Consider the following 20163-nt stretch of genomic DNA (forward strand, 5'->3'; position numbering starts at 1 on the left):
ATCCTTCGATTGTGGCAGTCTTTCACATAGCAAGTTGGGCTTCCTAATGAGCTATGAAAGAATCTGCTGAACAAGTTGCACAAATTCTGGGTGGCAGTTACTCAAACATATGTTTTGTCCATGACCTGTCTTGGTTGACCATGAGCAGGTCGTTTTTCTTAAGACAGAGAATTATCCTCTTCACTTGTAAATCGATGGCCAAAGATCTTTTATTCAATCTTAATTAAAAAAAAAATATTCTGAAAGTAGTGAATAGCAGTCCTAATCCCAACTCCAGCTAGTGATTGGAATCCATGGTTGATAAATTGCAGAGAAACTACTTCCCGTGTGAATTTAGCCTTGTACTTGTATGGTCGAGCTGTCATGCTTTGTGAATTTCTGGTTATGATGCTTCTTGATGTAAATAATAAAGGTCTTAAAATATGAAGGTATATGACTGATTTTAAGTGCCTTGCAACGTGTGTAAGGGGCTGCAATGGTGGGTCAACACAAGTGAAAACTACCCTTTAATTTAGATGGCACGATAATCTGGAAGCTGAAAAAGAATTGAAAATAAATAACCGATTTACACAAAGTTGCATTAAGAAAATGTTTTAAAACAAACTTGCTTTTGAAGCGAGTGATACTGTTTTCAGGTCTTGTCAGCTGTAACAGAATAAATCATGTAGGTTCGAAATACGTCGTCTTATAGACAGGGCAATTTATTTCCCCTAATGCTAGTTAGTGAAAGTGTCTGCTGCACATCCATGAGTGATCCAGACTTTTCTTTCCGTATTGAGGTAGCGTATAGTTGTGATCTTACCTCTAGGAATTAGTGGGATCAATGTCTAATGGTGGCTGAAATATCTGGCCAAGTCCACCTTTGCTTTTTTGGTCTCCGACGTGCGACTTGAGTTATGAAAAAAAAATTCCCGAAAAAAACTTGGGATGAGGGAAGCTATTTAAAAATTGTCCTGTGAGAGGAACCCCTTGCTGAATAGCCTACCATTTCAGATGAGTGCATTTAACTTATGTTCTGCGTTACTTGAATATGCACCCTCTTCTGTATGAGTACCAGCATCCAGGTAAACTGGTGAGCACTTGATTGTGGTAATTTGAAGGAGATGCTTATGAGTCACCTTTGACCACTAGGTGTACAAGAACATTTCAAAGTACACCTTTAGACATGCATATTGGGCAGGTTATCTCTGATGTACATTTGACTATACACGTTAGAAAAATCCATTTAAAATGATTTACATTTTATGTGAACTGTCATAGTGCCAAGTAAGATGGCATTGAATAGTAGAATGTAAAGTAGTTATTTCAAGGGAAACCCCAAGCTACTATTGGATTTTGCATGCATCTTGCCTGGAAAATGTGTCTCGCTTTTATCAACTTTTTTTTTTTTTAACAAGAATGTTAGTATGTCCCTTTTGCATGACTTCAGCAGATCGATTCCACACCATATTCACTTTGATTTCCAGGGTTTAGCCCTGCTTTTTTTTTAAAGGCTGGAAACAAATTGAAATATTTTCTATAAAAAGTGTTGCATGACTTATTTTGGCACATGCGAGGAGTCATAGTCTGTGTTCCACAATTATGACCAATAACTAAGTATTTTTTACATTACATGAATAATTGCTCATTTTCATTGTATCTACTTTGCCAGATGGCGTTGAATCTGTGGACTCCGGATGGTTGACATGCCAGACTGAGATTAGACTGCGTCTGCATTATTCTGAAAAACAACCAGTTTCTATGACGAAGAGAAAATTTAAAAAGTCTAGATTTAGGTATAACTTTTATTCCTGAGGTGCTATTGCATTGTTTGCCAGAAGCTTTACGTGGCTAGTTTTGTCGTGCACTTCGGTGCAGACCTGTTATTTAGAATGTCTGCAGTGAATTCGTTATTTCCTTAAGTGTTGCCACATGTATGCGTGTGTGTGTGTGTGTATTCACATGAACTTAAAACTCATGGTTTTAAACGATTTTAAATGTATTTAAAGTCTTGATGATATTGGTCACAGAGATTGTAATGATTTTGTTATCCTTCTAGATATGTCTGAGCAACTAACTTAAACATAACGTATAAAAACAACTTTTGTTGAAATGTTGATGGCACCCAAGTATTGAGAATGACACGGGCATATTCAGACAAAATATTGAATTGACTAAAAAAAAAATTGTAATACAATGGTATAGTTTTATTGATACGTTTGTGAGTTACTGTTCAATAGGTCGGTTTGTGGCAATAGCATAGTAGAACGACTGAAATAAAGTGAATAGAAAATAGTAGAATGTGAGTGAAGAACCTTGTCAAAGGGACAGGAATATAAAATAAAGGGGTGTATTTCCAGGAAAACACAGAAGGAAAAACTATGTTAAGGATTGTTATAACTCAGTGGACTCAAACTTGAGTACTTTCTCCTGCATGTCCCACATAAAAGTTCATTGTTTCCTTTTCTATTTAAGCTACATTCAGTTTCACTTTCATCTGTTGTAGGCCCATTATGTTTAACATTCTTTACATCTAGTGTTACATGTTTGACTTATACCAGTTTTTTTCCTTTTGATTCAGGCATTTCAACTACAACTTCTGCTCTACATTTATTTCCTCGATCGCTATAGTGTTTCTTTTCATAAAACGTTGTCATTCTTTTATGACGTTTATGAACTGCATCCCCTCCTCTCACCTACCGTCATAGATTTCACCACTTCCTGATTGTTATTGCTAGTTTAGGCCTTATCTTACTCCTTCAGACTGGCTTGTTGTGGATACACTTTTGGCACAAGGTACAGCACATGTTTGTGCTGCCCCAAGCCAGGTCTCTTTCCCTAGAAGAAAACATGAAGAAATTAAACTGATTGAGAATCTCAATAGAAAAAGTATAGGCTTAAAGGCAAAAGTAACAATGGACTCCATGTTGCAGAACAAAGGGTAGTGGCAGATGGCCAAAGGCCTCACTATTAATTGTATTCATATGTTCAAATTCACTCTCTGAAGCATCTGGCAACCATGCTGAGTGACCCACATGGTGAAATTGTTGCCTTTCACTCCGGACTTGACCATACTTGAATGGCCTCTGGCAGCTAGTGTGCCTCCTGGTAATGTTACAAAATACTTACACATTTCATGAAATCTATCCTCAAACTACTTTGCTGAGATGGTTTATAATCACTGCCCATAACATAGACAAAACAAGATTCCAAGATGATATGGCTAGAACCCATTCAGACATGTGAGGACAAGAAACTCTCTACATTTGGCTTGAAAATTCCACTTTTATCCTTCATCTACAACAACATGAACCTCCCTGCATTAACGAGAATTGGAATTCTTATTAGTGTTTATCTATGCCCTCCACTAGAACTGTGTGCCTTTATTCTCCCATTGCAGCCTTTGCTACTAGGACTGTCCTGGCTACCATTAAATCATGAAGTTGCCAGTTGAGGAGATGAAAAATATAATTACATTGTAAGCAAACTGTAAAAGTATAGGTTGGTTGTCCTGCTGTTTGCATTAGTCATTATGGAGTTGTAAACCAGAAAATGTTTATTCACTGTCCAAAGTGAATGTCTGGGGGCCTATTAAACGGCTCAGATTCCTGCCAGATCTACTTTAAACCAGTGTCTAATAAGGATAAGTGGAAATTCTGAATATAGGTCTGTATGTTATAGTATTAGTTACATGAAAATGCTTGACTGAAGGTAATGTGGCTGGAAAACATCAAATCTATATTAAAATTAAAGTTACCTGATTTGAGTCTTGGGAGATGTGGAACGTTGTATTTGTTTCAGTAATGTTAAGTAAACACAAACCTAATTCATACTCTTTACTGGGGTGCTTAGCACTCTATACAACCATTAGAAATCCTATCCAAAACATCCTTCAGCCCATAGCTTCAAACTGGGGCCCCTGTAGATCTCAGATGAGGAAGGAATTCAACTGAGCTTACATGCTTAGATTGCTTTCTAGGAGCATAGCAAAAACATGGACATGGTTCTTTAGAAGTATGGGTCCTCCTTTGATCACCTCAGCTGTTTTTGTGAGGATTCTCTGGCTTACTACCTGTAGAAGATGCTATAATCCTTAACACCGTTTAGTGTGCACTTGGCTGAAGTAGTTTGAAGTAGATAGAGCTCAAATGCAACTTTAGTCTGTTGGGAGTTTCAAGACAATTTTAACACATTAGACACTCTTGCAAAAGAGACACTGCATCACACGGTAGAAAAATTGACATGTTGAGTATAATGCATTCCTTAGTGTGAGGAAATGGGGTGTATTATATGGTGTAGTTGTGCAACCTCAAAGTCTAATAGACTTACCAACCCCTTTAGGACCCTTGGGCTTCGTCTGTCAAACCTTCAGCTCAGTACTGGGCAGATGTGCCACTGTGCAGCAAGGCTTACACAGAGGAGCACGTGTAAAGCATTTAATCAGCACCAAAACAGTTGAAGAAGAAATTGATACAATGCTCTTGAAATCTAACACCAATTTATGAAAATAGACTATTTTTATAAGAATTCAGACACTAGAGCAAAAAAGATCTACCGGAAGGTTCCAGAGATATAGATTTTACAAGCAGTAAGAAATCTGAGCAATTTCATTCAACCACGAATAAGCCTTGACAAAGACAATGGCCACTTAGAATAATTTTTAAGGCAACCTTAGGGAAGTGCCAGTGTGGTTGGTTAGAAGTACTTTGAGCGGCTACACCCAGCAGGGAGCTATTCAAGGGGACCACCAAGGTCCTTCAGAATAGTTATGTTCACAGAACACAGTCCTTCAGCAGTACTAGGCAGTTTAACTGCGATGCAATGGATTCCTATGGAGTGGTCCTGATGCAAGGGATGAAGGACATTAAAAATGATCTAAGGATGCTGTAGATGCGACTCTGTGGGCAGAGGAATCCCTGCAAAAAGACACTTATTCACAAAGATAGTGGGTGGAGGGGGGTTGTGCTGGTAGCAGGGTCGACCTCCCTTGAAGTCCTCACAGGTCTTGCCAAAGGTCAGTCACCACTGGACTACCAGTCACCCATTGTTGCAGTCACAAGCCAATCCTTCTTGAGTCAGTAACTCCTTCTGAGGATCCTAACAACTCTCCGACAGAATTCCTGGGCTCAGCGAACTCTGGTGCTACTCTGTGCATTAGGTCTTGGTCCTTGATGCTGCACGCTGGCTGTGGTAGCAGCTTGAAGATGTTGGGCTACCTACTTGCCCCAGCTGGCTTCTTTAGCTGTTGTGTCCCTGTGCTGCGAACAGGCAATCAGTCAGCTGGTCCTTGGTGTTCTCTTGGCTTGACTGGGCTCTGGACACTGCTTCTGCATGAGCAGGACAATGCAGCCACAGTCCCTGTCTTCGCAAAGCACCAGGTGCAGTCCTCCTTGGTGCAGCCTCTTTGTGGGCCCCTCTATCCAGCAGGGCAATTCTTCAGTTCTTCCAAGTTGGTCAAGATCGGAGGTCTGGGTGCCAGGGGTGCCCTGTTTATGCTTGAAAAGTACCCTCCAGGCTGGATGAGGTTGGTAGCCAGTGGGCTACCTGGTCTCCTCCCACCTGGTGCCCACTTCTTGCGGAGTATGGCATCTGACTACCCCAGGATGCACCATTCTGCCAACTCCCATGATGGCGGTATCCCTCTGTTCTTAAGCCTCCCTAGCCAACCCTGAGGTAGGGCTACATTCCCCTGGGGAAACAGGTTTCCCCTCTCTGTTGGTATGCCCGTTGGGCACCTACTTCCAGTGACATCACAAAGTGTTTGTTGGTGTCACAATGGAGCTAGTGCCCTGTGCTGGGGTAGATGAGCTATTGCAAAACAGTTTGTGGTCAAGACTGGTGTCAGGGGATGTTCTGCTACATCACTCACGGTGTGGAATCTGCAGGTAGACACAGTATTCACTAAAAAGATCATTACCGAATGATCATACCAGTCTATGTGGCCATTTGGACCACTGTGGAAAAGTTGGTTTTCCATGCAGAACCTGACTCTAAAGAGTCTGGTGTCCAGAAGTTTGGATAATGTTCTAAATGTATGAGGCTGCCTTGGGGTTAATAGGCTCCCAGAGTCTTATAGACCTCCAAGTTTTGTGGAGATGGCCTCTAAGTGGTTTAAGGAGGATTGAGAGCACTGCTTAGGCCCACTTAGAACAAGAGATTACAAAATATTTCAGAAAGTATATTGTTTCTTTAAAATTTGTGATCTCCTTTAAAGCTCCACATATGTGAGTTATGGGCGTCTTAAATAACCACATCACTTTGCCTCTCCCAATCTTTCATTTCCCAAAAAGCTGTTCACTCTAAGGGGGGGATGCCAAACCAGTCTTTTGCAGCATATGGTACTTACTGAATCTGCCTCATCGGACCTCTTGAAGCGTTACAAAGCAAGTCCACAAGTGCTTGCTGGTCGACTTCACAGGAGGGGGTTGTCCAAAGCCTCAGTGCTTTCCTTCAATAAAATACAGATCCAGCAGTGCAATCCGCAGGTGCATGTTAGAGCATTAGCACCAACCAGTAAGGCAAGTCTGCAGATTTTGGCAATCAGATCAGGCCACAGCAGCTTCACCGGGATCCTTGTGGTCGAGATGCTTTGACCCTCTGAAACTGAACTTTGGACCCTGGACCTTCACTTCTCCAGAACATCAGCGGCCATTCCAGCTGGTGTACTCTGCTGTTCCACCTTATGCTCATCCTGTCTATGTTGATTTAGACACCTGCTGTAAGTTGTCAGTGGTAACATTCTGCTAATGCCTGTATGCTTTTCAGATGCTTTTCAGATGGTTGCTCCTGTCTGGCTGCTGGGTCGGCCATCTAGTGGCTGTCACATTCATTGTTTTACCTTCCAGGCTGGACTGTTAGTCTCTTCTGTTTGTAGAAGATAACAATTTTCATCTCTGTAGGTGATCAGTTTCAGCTGATTTTGGATTGGCAAGATGGATCACCTTCTCTCTTGGGAAGGCGTTGTGAGACTTGAACTAAACAGGTTTTGTTAAGTGCTACTGTGACATTTGTTTATTGTTGGAAAAATGTTTTGATTAACCCCTTAGCCAATGAGCCTATTTACGCTTCATGCTTAAGCTTCCATAACATTTTTTTAAATGTTTTTTTTATTTTTGCCGAATGTACACCCTGTTTGCATTTTCCCCCGTATGTTGGGGAATGTAAATAATACCCATGGTTTGTGCATTTCTCAGGAATGGGGAAAAAAGTTCTGCAAGAAACTGCAATTTTTTCTAAAAGTTGCCTTAGGTAAAGGAAAAGGCTTGCTGTGCTAAAATTATACCACAGTATTTGCATTGAGTGGAAGTTGATTATTACAAGGAGGCTACACGTATGCATTTATCCTTTAATGCTGTGCTCCATGCAGCAGTTGAACATTACATCAGTAGCAAAGTCAGTCTAGAGTAGAACGTTGATACTACATAGTCTATACACATAGTGATCTGCTTCTGTTAAATGCTGCTCCTCAGATAAGTAGCACTTGTGCTTACTATTTTCATAGTTAATTATTCTGTTTTGTTTATAGAATTAATTTTGTTAGACTATGTACTGACTTTTTATATTAACAGTTTTGGGCTTTCTAATTCAGTTTCCAATGTATGGAAATGTTTCTTACTATTTTATGTTTTTTGTTTGTAATTTAATTTCAGCGTGCCTGATTCTCCGGCAGGGAAGAAGCTGCCGGCTACACAGAACCTTTCTTTGTAAAAAAAGAAAAAAAAAAAGAAAAAAAAAAAGGTCACCCACGTATGAGTCAGTTTCTCTGACTTGCGGTTACTTGCTTGAATTTGTTGGCACCAAATTTTTGCAGCCTCTCTCACGACCTACTAACTACATCCGTTTGCTTTGGAGCTTCTGGTATGCATTTTCAAGAACAAGCGGCCTGCTTTTCGTTTTAGGAGCAGCTGCCTGAACTACTTGACGCAAGCCTACTAGTCCCTATTGACATGTCTGGCCTGATAGAGAAAAGCGTATTACCGTCCCAAATCGATAGTCTCTATGCCATTCTGGATTGGTGTACAATACTTGTTTTCTGGTCGGCCACAGCTTTCTAAGGTCCCAATATATCTGCAGAGGATAGCAATCAACTGCAGCTCTGGCATTTTATTCTCAGAGAGTTCTATCAATGTGCCAGACGGAACATGACTAGAAGACAGAGCTCCTCAGGTTACCAGAGTGAGGACAAACATTTCTCTTTCTTCTTTTTCTGAGGAAAATGTGAAACGCTGTCTCAAACATTTTACCTATATATGGGAAAGCATAACTCTGGACTCTAGGGCTTCCGAAGCATCAGAGATTTCAAAATAGATTTTACGGATTACCTGTTGAAAATGTCCCTCCAAGACTCCTAAAGTTTATAGAACATCAGAAAGTTGTAGACAAGGAGATAAAATCCATGTTGAAAAAGGGACTATAATAGACCTGAGCAAACAAAAAAAGGTCTTAGTCAGTACTCTTTTTCCTAGTAGAGTAGAAGGGCGGCAACCGGTGATAAATCTGAGAAACTTAAACCGTTTCCTAGTTTACAGATATTTTAAGATGGAAGGGATCCATCTTCAAGGGACATGGCATCAAAAGACGATTGGATCTAAAAGATGCAGATTTTACAATTCCCATGGCCAAAGTATACCAAACTTACCTTCAGTTCACCTGGCAGAATAGTCTACACCAGTTTTGTTCACTCCTTTTTGGTCTCTCTTCAGCACCATGGTGCTTCATCAAAGTGATGAGGGCGGTAGCATCATTTCTGAGAACAAGAGGTGTTCATATGATTAAATTTGACAATATCCTTATTATGTCCCAATGTCAAACTCATCTTTTGAGAGGTTTGAAAATAGTTTTATCACTTCTGGTAAATTTGGGTTTCATTGTAATCAAAGAAAAGTCTATTCATATTCCTTCTTAGTCTCTGCGGGGAGTTTTTGGGGTTCACAGTAGATAGTCAAACTGCTTTTACTCCTTCCATTAAAGATTTGCAAGATACGAAAGGAGAATAGAGTATGTCCTCAGACTGGTATCGTTTACCCTGAGAGAACTAGTGAGACTTTTAGGTCTTCTTTCTGCTTCTATTCAAGCAATATTTCTGGGCCCCTTAGCCTAAGAGGTTGAGATGCACGCTTGGGTGTACAGGAGACTGATGGATCATGGTCAAAATTAACTGCTGATCTTTATGCCCTCATGAGTTTCAGACACCGTCTGCAAGGCAGAGTTGTTTTATTGAAGATGGACAATGTTTCTGCTGTAGCTTCTATAAATCGCTTTGGGGAGTGTGTGAAATCTTTGGATCTGGCAGTTTTAGCCAAGAAGCTTTGAATGTTGTGTTTAGAACCCATAATCGGATTACAAGCAGAGTATTTGCCTGGGAAGACAGATGATTTTGTGGATTGGAACTCGGGGTTTTTAAAGGATTATAGTAATTGGCAACTCAACAAAGAGTACTTCAGGAAATTGTACCACTTTTGGGGACCCTTAGAAGATGGACTTCTTTGCAAGCAGACTGACTTGGATGCCACATCCAGGAGCTCTAGCTGTGAATGTCTTCCTTCAGAACTGGAAAGGGGCCAATGTGTATAAGTCCCCATTTCTCAAAGTTAAATGCCAAAGGAATCTGGATTTCATTAAAGACACTGAGCCTAACATCTCACTCTCACACACCAGTTTGTTTTAAGCATAAAAAAGGTTTGTCTGTTGTGCTACTTTTTGAAATTTAGTAAATTTGATTGTCGCGACATTTTTACTGAACGTTTATTTTGCACTTTTCGAATTATGTTTATCTTTACAGATAATAACTAATAGGTCAGACTTCTATGAAGTGTTCGCCTAAAGTATTGAATTTTGGTTTTTGGATGTTTCTTTAATCTTCTACAAGGACGATAGGAGCAACTTTGGATCTATAATGCGCCCATTTTGAAGAGGCAGATCTCTATGTGCATGGACTATTTATGTAATGCCAATGTTGTATTCTAAATTGAGTTTGTTTATGATTTAATGTTCTTTCAAGTGCTACATCGAGTTGTATTAAAAGATGAATGCAGAATGTTAGCCTCTGTGTCTTTTAAGAAATCCTGGCATTTAATTTGGAGGATTGCTACTTTCCCTGTTTTTGTAGTCTGTACCTATATGCATTTTGTGATGGAAACAGATATAAAACCCATTGGGAATCTGGAAAGCTATCTTCCTGACTTAGCTGTTGCCAGATCACGCAAGCCTGTGCTGAAAGCCATGTTTGTCACCTGGATACTGGCTCACAAGCTCTTGATGCGCATCTCCATTACAGTGCTCCCCTCTGAAATAATACTGGTATGTGGGTGTGTGGGCATGCTTGACTGTGCCCCTGGCACAGAGCTGGGATTCTAACCCTCATGCACCTGATTTCTGGTGACCAACTCAAGTCCTTTGAGATGCTACAGGATGAATTTGGCCTGCTGCACACTCAACAATGGTGCTACGCGCAATTACATAATTGTCGGCTAGTCAAACTTGGGTCCCAACCCTAGACCATCCCCTGGTCCCCAGTGCACTCTTACCTTAACACTTAGGGTCAGTTAAAGGTGTGATGTCCAGGTTCTTCAATCTTCCGATTTGCCACCTCTACGCCTAGCCGCAATTGGCATGCCTCAAGACGACTTGTCAGGCTAGTCTTCGGGTGGAATTTGATGGACTGGGTAGAACTCTTAGAAGCCCAGCAACAGAAAGTGCGGAAAGCATGGATGACGTTCCGTCTCCTAAACAATATTCAGAGCTGGCATTGGACCCCGGCAGGGCTTCAGGTTGTAGGATTGCTCCCTCACTCTACCTGCTGGCGATGTGATCACGCGCTGTGTGATGTAGTTCATATATTACTGTATTGCCCGGACATTCATTCCTTCTAGACAGTAGTGGGCTCTGCACTCTGGAAATCCATGGATTTGTCCTCACCACTTTTAGACCCACCCAGTTCTCCAAGATTTAATAGACCTTTTTGAGTTGACCTGCCATGCCCATTGTTTGCTCGTTCTTGCCCTTAAAGCTGCCAAGATTAGTATTCTACAACGTTGGAGTCTCTCCCAACTGCAGTCACATGAGCAATGGGTTGTGGAAATGTACAGGACCATGTCCTATGAAAAGGACATGTACAATTTAATGGACAAAGCAGGTATTTTTCTTCTTATGTGGTCTCCCTTTTATCAGGATGTTCCCTGCCCCCAATTAGCCACGACTCTTGATTATCTCTTTACTCCACCCCCACCCACCCCTCAGCATGACTATACTTGTCATTCGACTGAATGATCCACCTCCCTACCTTCTCTCTCCTGCTTTGTAGTTTAGTCTTCACTCACCTTTTTCATCCAGTCCTTTTTCCTTTATTCTCTCCATCTGTAGCTTATTTTCTCACTCCATCTTTTTTCCTTCCATTCTTATATTTTAGTCACGTTTGGTATTGATGCATGTATTGCAAACAGCATTTGTATCTTACTATGGATTTATGTTGGAGTTGCATGTCATTGAATTTGCTGATATTTCTTTTTTGGTACTTAATGTTTGATGGCATGCGTGGCTGCAGACACACGTGCTCTGCATACTTCTGCCACCTAGTGTTGGATCCGGATGTTTGCAAGTTGTTTGTCTCTGTGATATTGCGCATGGACATCAACTCCATTATTAGATTGCTTTCTTTCTGCCATCTGGTTCGGATGTATTCTTTGGTGCTCCAGTTCAAGACCATTTCGGGCTCCTTTTGGGTCCTCGGACATCTCCATCGGTATTGTTTTTGTTTGCATTTCAGTGACATACATCGAAATCAGGAAGAAAATCCATATTCTTTGTTTCAAACAAATTTGCTGTCTGCCTTCAGGCCTTGCCCAGTCTGGTGTCCCCTATTTCTGCAAATCGGTACTGTAGCAATGCACTGCTAATGAAACTTACACACTTAGATTTTGTCCTAGCTGCCATGATAAATATCCACGTGCAGACCGCCATTTGGTTTGCAGCCCCTCTTTATCGCCTGACCACGACGAGGCAGCTTGTGAGGCCTGTTGATCGTTTCTATCGAAGAAGACCCTGCAAGATCAGCGGGCACGTAGGAAAGAAATGCAGCGCAAGGTGTTGGAAGAGACATCAAACAGCTTCAGTATCCAAGACATTGAACCGCATGAAGAGCTGCATGAAGGCCTTTTCTATTCCAGACTCCAAATCAAACTCAGACTGAGTCCAGCATACACACGTAGGAACTTACTTTGGCGCATGCAGTGAGTACAAAGGCCCTTGTCCTACCCACTAAAAAACATTTGGCACCGAACAAACATAAGACTGCAGGGCCACCACTGCCAACAGGCCATGGCAGGTACTGAACAGTTGCTAAGGATGCCCCACCTTCCGGCTCGGCACCGAAGGCTAAGGCTCCCGCCAAGTCTCGGGCTCAACCGGTTTCGGCACCAAGCCAACCATCGCTGAAGACATCGGCACCAACCACACCCAAGTCGTTTGCACTGACTACTTCGATACCAAAACATAAGGCTTCTTTGGTACCAAAAGTTTCGACTTCAACATTGTAGGTGATTATTTTGACACTAGAGCCTAATTTACAGATTATGGGGGACAAACTCTGTTGGAAGTAAAAGACAATACAGATTCAGCCTGATACTGGTCGGATCATCACAAAATCAGCAAAGCTGACACCAACTGAACTCAAGCGCCAGTCTTCATTCAAGGAGGCCATTGATTTACCCACACCGCCTAAGAAAAAGGAGATGGCAACCAGTACTAATCCGCCAACTTTACCACCCTCTCCTCCACCTCTACCTTCTTCACCACACCACTCACATTCAGATGCAGAAGACATGATTGGGGGACCTCCACAGGGCTCTCCACAATCTTATATAGCAGATAAAGGAGATAAGCCAGACACATCAATTACTTGGAACTTCAAGCCATTCAGCTAGCGCGCAAAGCTTTTCTGGTACACTTGCAAGGCCAGATTGTCGTGGTCTGGACAGACAAGACAAGAACCATGTTTTACTTGTAGAAGGGGGGAGGGGGAGACAACACTCTATAGTTGTCTCACCTAATTCAGACAATCTGGCGTTTGGCATTTTGATACCACATTCACATGTTAGTAGAACACCCCCAGGGGACGGACAGCGACTTTGCCCACCTGCTCAGCAGGATGTGGCAATAAGTCCACAAATGGAAACTCCACCCCCAAATCCTTCAAACATATTTCCATCGGTGGGGGTTTCCATGCACAGATCGGTTTGCAACAGCAAACAGCTCAAAATGCCCAGATTTCACCTCCACACTCCCACAGCCCCTATCCAAAGGCAATGCTGTATGTATGAGCTGGTAAGGGATATTTGCCCTTGCTTTTCCACTTCTCCCTCTTCTTCTGTTTGTAGTGAGGAAGCTCAGGCAGACTTCTCTCACCTTTATTTTAGTAGCGCCCATGTGGGCGCACCAGCCATGGTTCACAACACTACTCAAACTCTACGTAGTTCCCCATGAAAAGCGTCCCCTAGGACCAGACCTTCTCACTCAGAACCATGGAGAAATCAGGCCCCCAGATCCCAAAGAACTCAATCTTGGGATTTGGCTCCTAAAGTCAGTGTTTGGATACTAAAAACTACCTCCAGAATGCATTTTTTTTTCTCCAGACAACTGCAACACCCATGGGTTAGCTACCGCTTTTGGAGGGCACTGCTTTACAGTCTGTGCAGAACATGTGTATCTACAGCCACACATGACATTGAAGAGATTGTTACTTACCCTGTAAGCATCTGTTGCTTGTAGTGCTGTAGATTCACAGGCACCTGTCCTCCTCCCCGGATGGCAGTATTAGTTTACACTTCATATGCATGGACTTCTCTTTCTAACACTACTCATACTCCCTTCTCACCCGACTGAGCAAAATCAATTAACAATGGAGTCAATGCCCATAAGCAGTATCACCGAGAGGAGGGGTCACTACCTCGTGACTCTAACAGCTTCTTCGAAGAGAAACAACATGGACACATCCGGACCCAGTATTAGATGCTTGGAGTAACTAGAGCATGTGAATCTACAGTACTGCATGCCACGAACATATGCTTACACAGTAAGTAATAAAGTCGTTATGCCAATAAAATTGATGCACAAAAAAAATAATCCGAAAAGCTGTATAGTTTTGAAAAATTAGACCAAATTCTGAACCCAGCAAGAGGTAGTTTACAAGATTCTTCTTAGCTGTCCCAAAAAACTGATCTTTGAAATGAAAAATACAATTAGAAAAAGATAAAAGCATTTTCTTCTCTGATCTTTTGCCTTAATGAAAGAATTTTCAAAATTAGTATATCTTTAACTCATTCATTGCCTTGAGGTTGCAAGAATATATCATTGCGAACTGACCTTGCATCAATACGCAAGGTAGAATGTAGTGAATGAAAAATAGGTATGGAGAAAACCTAGACATTTTTTTTAAATGTGCCCTAGATTCTGAGTTTAGGAATAGGGGTTATATGTACAACTTTGAATTGGGGGTTGTCCACATGATCATGTGTTTGAAAGGACATTTTAAATAAGGTCTTCCTTGCACTATGGCCTACGTTCAGTAGACCAAAATTGAGAGAAATTCAGTTGATTCTAACAAGTGCTACACTATACTGTATCCTCACATTTCTCCTGATAAAAATAACTTCCTACTTATGGGGCTGGGCCTAGCATTTGTGGCAGGACGGGAGAGGCCCCAAAGTGCAGCTTGGTGATTTTGAACTTTCGCCATTAACAGTGACCCCTTTTGGCGATCTGGGTAGCTGTGGTATTTTTAGGGTCAAGCCTGCATCGCATGCGCAAGCGTTTAGCTTGCAAGATGCTTTAGTAGTTAGAAAAGGGCTCGGAGCCCGTTCATGTCAGTGTCTTTCATTGGTTCATGGGCTTGCCTGTTAAAATCTGCTTGCTTTCATTAGTGGAAGGCATGCATACGTCATGCCTTTTCCAGTGGTTAGCCCTCCTCTAGCGCAGCGACCAAGTACTGAAAACATGCGAGGCTTGCTGTTTTCCGTCCGGTTTGTGGACTACTTTTTATCTTTTTTTAGCAGCGTGATCTCGCTTGGCAGAAGTCGAACGCTTTCCATGACATCGACCCGGTTACATAATTAATTTGACTTTTGCCAGTTGCATAGATAATTGCACTTTTGCCGATAGGTTTCACTACAAGTGAACGTAGCAGCGCGATCATGCTCTTTTTTTTTTTTTTTTTCCATTTAATGTGGCAAGAAAAGTCCGGTTGGGAGTTTACAACTGCTAATAGCTCTAACTCGGAGAAATGCAAAACCTGTTGCATTACAAATGCTTGTTTAGCTGGGCTTGGCTACCTCTCAGGGAAACCTGCTAAACCTGTAACAAACTCTGGGAATTGCAGGCAGATATACAAATGTCATACTACCTAGCGTTCCCATGCTTCTCCCATTAAAACAGCACTCCACGCTGTGGCTTTTGATTATGGTACTTCTTTGGCTCAGTGCTATTGCAAAGGTTTTCAAGACTTGATGGAACAATTTGAAAGGCTACATAGGCACATACTTTTAATCTGACTGCTCCATTTAAATCGTTCTCACAGAACTTTACTTTTGTGTGGTAGAAAGTGAAACAAAAACACAGGTCTTGCTGAGATGGGTACTGGGAACAGCAATAACAACTCTCCTGTCTCTTCCCGTGAAGCACAAACTCTGCATCTCCAATAAGGATCACTCTTTTGCTCTGTTGCAGGAATGTTAACAGCAAAGTGCCTATCCTGCAACTTAGCTACGTCCACCACAACAGCTGAAATAGAGGCTATTTCTTCTACAGCATTAAGACTATCATTACCTTCCAGCTAAGAGTCCAGGAAGGCTATCAGTCTTCCTGCGGTCAGACAATAGTCAAGATGTACATTGTTTGTTACCAACAGGATCCGGGGTATAGCCAACTTCTTAAGCCATATGCAACTTTAATAACCTGCATTTTATGATTAACTTACCTGGTCATTGTGTGTTCACTCTGTCCATTTACGTGTTATAATTCAGTTTACAGCAGGGCTTGTGTACGTCTGCCAACTGGCCCCAAATATTGATCATAGAAGTGCTCTCATCATGAGTTGTATTGAGCACATACTTATTACCATACTTATTACCTTTCTGAGAATTATACAGCAACCAGTTTGTTGTAATACAGCTCTGATATATATATATTTTTTTTATTTCTTTTTTTTTAAGCATCTCGCGTACATGTTCCACAAGAAATACTTTGTGGTGGGTTCAAATTGCACCACGTGCCACAGTTGTATACTCATTGAAAAGCTGGACTCCTGTATCCTGTTGTCCACATTAAAGTTATAAGAAGGAGTGATTGTGTTAGCTCCCATGCAATTGTCTCTGCTGTCCTTAATGTGCAAGGACAACTCCAGGGTTTTATTCTGGAGTATTTCCCAGTATCCAGTCTGAGCCTTTATACATTCGCAGTGCAGGACTCACAAAACATTTTACAGATTGATGCCTTGAAAAGCTCTTTTGCTTACTATGTACAGCCTGAACAGCAGCTGCCCTTTCTAGAGGATTAACGATTTGTTGACTGCTATATTCTTCCAAGGAGTATAGATACCTGGAAACTTGAAAAACAAATGTTCCACAAAGGACAGAACTTTGAACAGCCCATTATGGTCTGCAATGGATGGGCCGAGGGCAATATTGCAGCATAATCATTGAAATGCAGCATATCCTTCAGAATAAAAAAATTATCTCTGTTCATGATCGATGTGAAGCTGGTTGTTGCCCATACCTTACGAGTAGACCGTTGGTTTTGTGTACTAATCCCATGAGGATCATAAGGCCATAAGTTTTTTTAAAACTCCCAAGCGAATTAGCAATCCACAGATGTGCCCTAGAATGAGGTGCCAGATTGCCTCCCTGCTCCCTCCAACTGTTTGCCACACAGATGTGTTTGTGCACAACTTCCTCAAAGAACACATCATTCACAAATAGATGGAAGTAGTTACTGGACAACAATTTGCTGTATTGACTTTACTTTCAGTATATCAATTCAAGGGGGAATTAGCTGCTGAATTCTATTAGGGGGCTCAAGTGACTACTCCTGCCTTATGTTCTGTGTGTTACCTGTCTGCATTTCAGAATGGCCTACTCTGCAAAGGTCTTTTAGCTGCACAAATTATGCTTGTGAAGAAATGTCATAGTCTCTATGGTCACAATCTAGCCCATGATTCTGTCAAATGCATACTCACTATCAGAACCTTCCCTGCATTTAAGTTAAGGTTTAAGGCCTGGCAGCAGTCACCCAGTGGGACACGATCTCTGCTATATTTAGGAAGCTAGCTCTCTATATACTATATCAAAATGAGCTATAGTGTGCACAGAGTCCAGGGGTTCCCCAGAAGATTAACAGAGGCTAAAGTAGATAATACTAATGCTCTCTCTCTTTGTGGTCAAGCAGTTAGGCTTATCAGAGGGTAGTGCAAAGCATTTGTTGTACACAGACAATAGAAGAAGCACACACTCAATGACTTTACTCCAGACCAGTGGTTTTTTAATAGCAAAAATATATTTTCATAATTTATTTTTAGAACCACAAGATTCAAGTTGCAGGTACGTACTTCAATAGATTCGTTTTTTACACATGTATCAACAGTACTTTGTTTGAAATTGATAAATTATACAGTCCTTGAATTATTGGCAATAATCTATTTTAAAAATGGACAGTGCAATTTTCAGAAACCGTTCCTGGGGGTAAGAAATGTTAGTTCAGTTTGCAGGTAAGTACAACACCTACAGTTTCAATGTCCGGGTTTTAGGAAGTCTACTGGTTGGGGTTGAAATTAACTCCAAATACCCACCACCAGCAACACTGGGCCGGCTGGACAGAGGTCAAAGATGAGCAATTTCAACATGGTCTCCTATGGAGACAGGGGTACCCTGAATCATCTGCCTGCAGGTAAGTACCCACGACTCGGAGGGCATACCAGGGGGTATTAGAGAAGCCCTGGAGGGGCCACAAGTAGGCACCAAACACACACCCTCAGCGGCACAGGGGCGGCCGGGTGCAGGGTGCAAACAGGACGTCGGGCTTCCAGTGCTAGTCTGAGGGGGACCCCTAGGGGTCACTCAGAGGCTCCAGGTGAGGTCCAGGGGTGTGTCTCAGGCACACCACCGGCTGGATAGGGAGGAGGTCACCTGCTAAACTTTACTGCACTGGAGGTCTGGTTCTCCAAGGCCTGGGAGTTGCGGGTGCAGCGTGTCTTTAGGCATTGGAAATTTCCGTGCGGAGCTTTGCGGTCAGGGGGGTCCTCGGGATTCCCTCTGTAGGTGTTGTCATGGAGGGGTGAAGAGGTCAACCCAGGCTTGGCACTTGCTAGCAATCGCCTGTGCACCCTCTAGCTGGGTGGAGCACCTGGACATGGGCCGTGGGTGTCTGGTGCAGAGTGGTCGGGACTCACACATCCAGAGTGAGGTGGGAGTCCTTAGTTGTTGTTTTTTTTTTTTTTTTTTTTTTGGACAGGGCCGCTGTCCTCAAGAGTTCTTGGTACTCTTGGGTACAGGGCAGTCCTGTGGAGCGGAGCAGAGGTCGCTGGGCCCGCTGTACATGTCGCTTTTCTTTTGCAGGTTCTTTGAAGCAGGAGATAGGCTGATGGGGCTGGGGCCAAAGCAGTTGTCGTTTTCCTTCTTTGCTGGGGGTTTCAGCTAAGCAGTTCTTCTTGTAGGTTGCCAGGAATCTGGTGAGTTGGGTTCAGGAAAGTCCTTAAATACAAGATTTAGGGGCGTCGCAGGGGTCAGAGGGCAGTAGCCAATGGCTACACCCTTCCTTTGCCCACTCCCTTTATGGAGAGGGGCACATTCCTAACCCTGTTGGTCCCTGTCCTCCAAACCAAGATGGAGGATTCTGCCGGGGCGGGTCTCTTCAGCAGCTGCGCCCACCCCGAAGGCGTCCAGAGAAGTGGTCACTCCTTGTTTTTTCTAAGTTTCACACCGAACTGGCCTCCAAAAGTTGGGCTTTGTCCTCGGGGTTGGGGCAGGCATCTTCACTAGCTGAAGTTCCCTGGGGTACTGTAACACGAGGCCCGAGCCTTTAACGCTCACTGCCAAGTATTACAGTTCCTGCAGTGGGGAGGTGTGAAGCACCGCCACCCAGAGCAGGCTTTGTTTCTGGCCTCAGAAAGCACAGAGGCCCTGACCCAATGGGGTCAGAAGCCTGTCTGCTAGTGCAAGGTTGGCAAAGACCAATCAGTCCTACACTAGAGGACTGGGTAAAATACTGGGGGCATCTCTAGGATGCCATCTGTGCACATTTTTAATAAATCCTACATTAGCATCAGTAGGGGTTTAAGTGCTGAGAAGTTTGATACCAAACTTCCCAGTATCCAGTGAAGCCATTATGGACCTGTGGAGTTCGAAATTTCAAAATCCCAGACCATATACCTAATATGGCCACACTGCACTTACAATGTCTAAGAATGGACTTAGCTGCAGGAGCAATATGCCCCTACAGTGTCTATGTCCTCACGTGTGGTGTAGTGCACCCTGCCTTAGGGCTGTAAGGCCTGCTAGAGGGGTGACTTACCTATGCCACAGTTTTGTGGGCATGGCACCCTGAGGGGGATGCCATGTCGACTTTGCCTTTTTCTTCCCACCAACACACAATCTGCAATGGCAGTGTGCATGTGTTAGGTGAGAGGTCCCTAAGGGTGGCACGGGGTGTAGTAACTGCAACAAGTGCCAGTTTCCTATACTATCTACAATGTAGAGGTACTCATAACAATTTTAATCATCTGGGAATAATGCCTGAAAAAGGAGCTGAGATCGCAATGCTGTTCAAATCAGAAGCACTAAAGTAATAGCCAGTTAAAACAATTGAATAAAAAAATAAATAAAATGCCTTAGCGGTCAGGAGTCCTTGATAGCCAACAATGCTCACAAACCCCTGCAAGATTACAAGCACAAGATGTTACCCTGCAACCCCTAAAACTGCCTCCCCTCCCTCGTCCAAGTGGATGAACAGTTCACATCCTTAGCACTGTTGAGGTAATGTGGTAAATGGGAACAGTCTCTACCACTTTTAAGGGATGAATGTCTTTCTGCCTTGACCTTGGGCAATCTTTGTCTTTAAAAAACAAAAACAAAAAAAAAAGTATTCTTTTGCTTTGCTTTTTTTATTGTTGTACCATCAAAGTAATTGAGTATAGCGGTGAAA

General features: G+C 42.6%; 1 protein-coding gene across 5 annotated transcripts in view; it reads left to right on the forward strand.

Annotated features, from left to right (window-relative positions):
- The window catches only part of GPCPD1 (glycerophosphocholine phosphodiesterase 1), a 741593-nt gene that overhangs the window by 245071 nt on the left and 476359 nt on the right, over positions 1 to 20163 (forward strand). For all 5 annotated transcript variants that reach the window (XM_069234162.1, XM_069234166.1, XM_069234163.1 and 2 more), the window contains exon 7: positions 1652 to 1775. In XM_069234162.1, the coding sequence (XP_069090263.1) occupies positions 1652 to 1775 (124 nt within the window). The remainder of the gene's footprint in view (positions 1 to 1651; positions 1776 to 20163) is intronic.

Source organism: Pleurodeles waltl, chromosome 5 (assembly GCF_031143425.1).
Source record: "Pleurodeles waltl isolate 20211129_DDA chromosome 5, aPleWal1.hap1.20221129, whole genome shotgun sequence".
NCBI classification, from domain to species: domain Eukaryota; kingdom Metazoa; phylum Chordata; class Amphibia; order Caudata; family Salamandridae; genus Pleurodeles; species Pleurodeles waltl.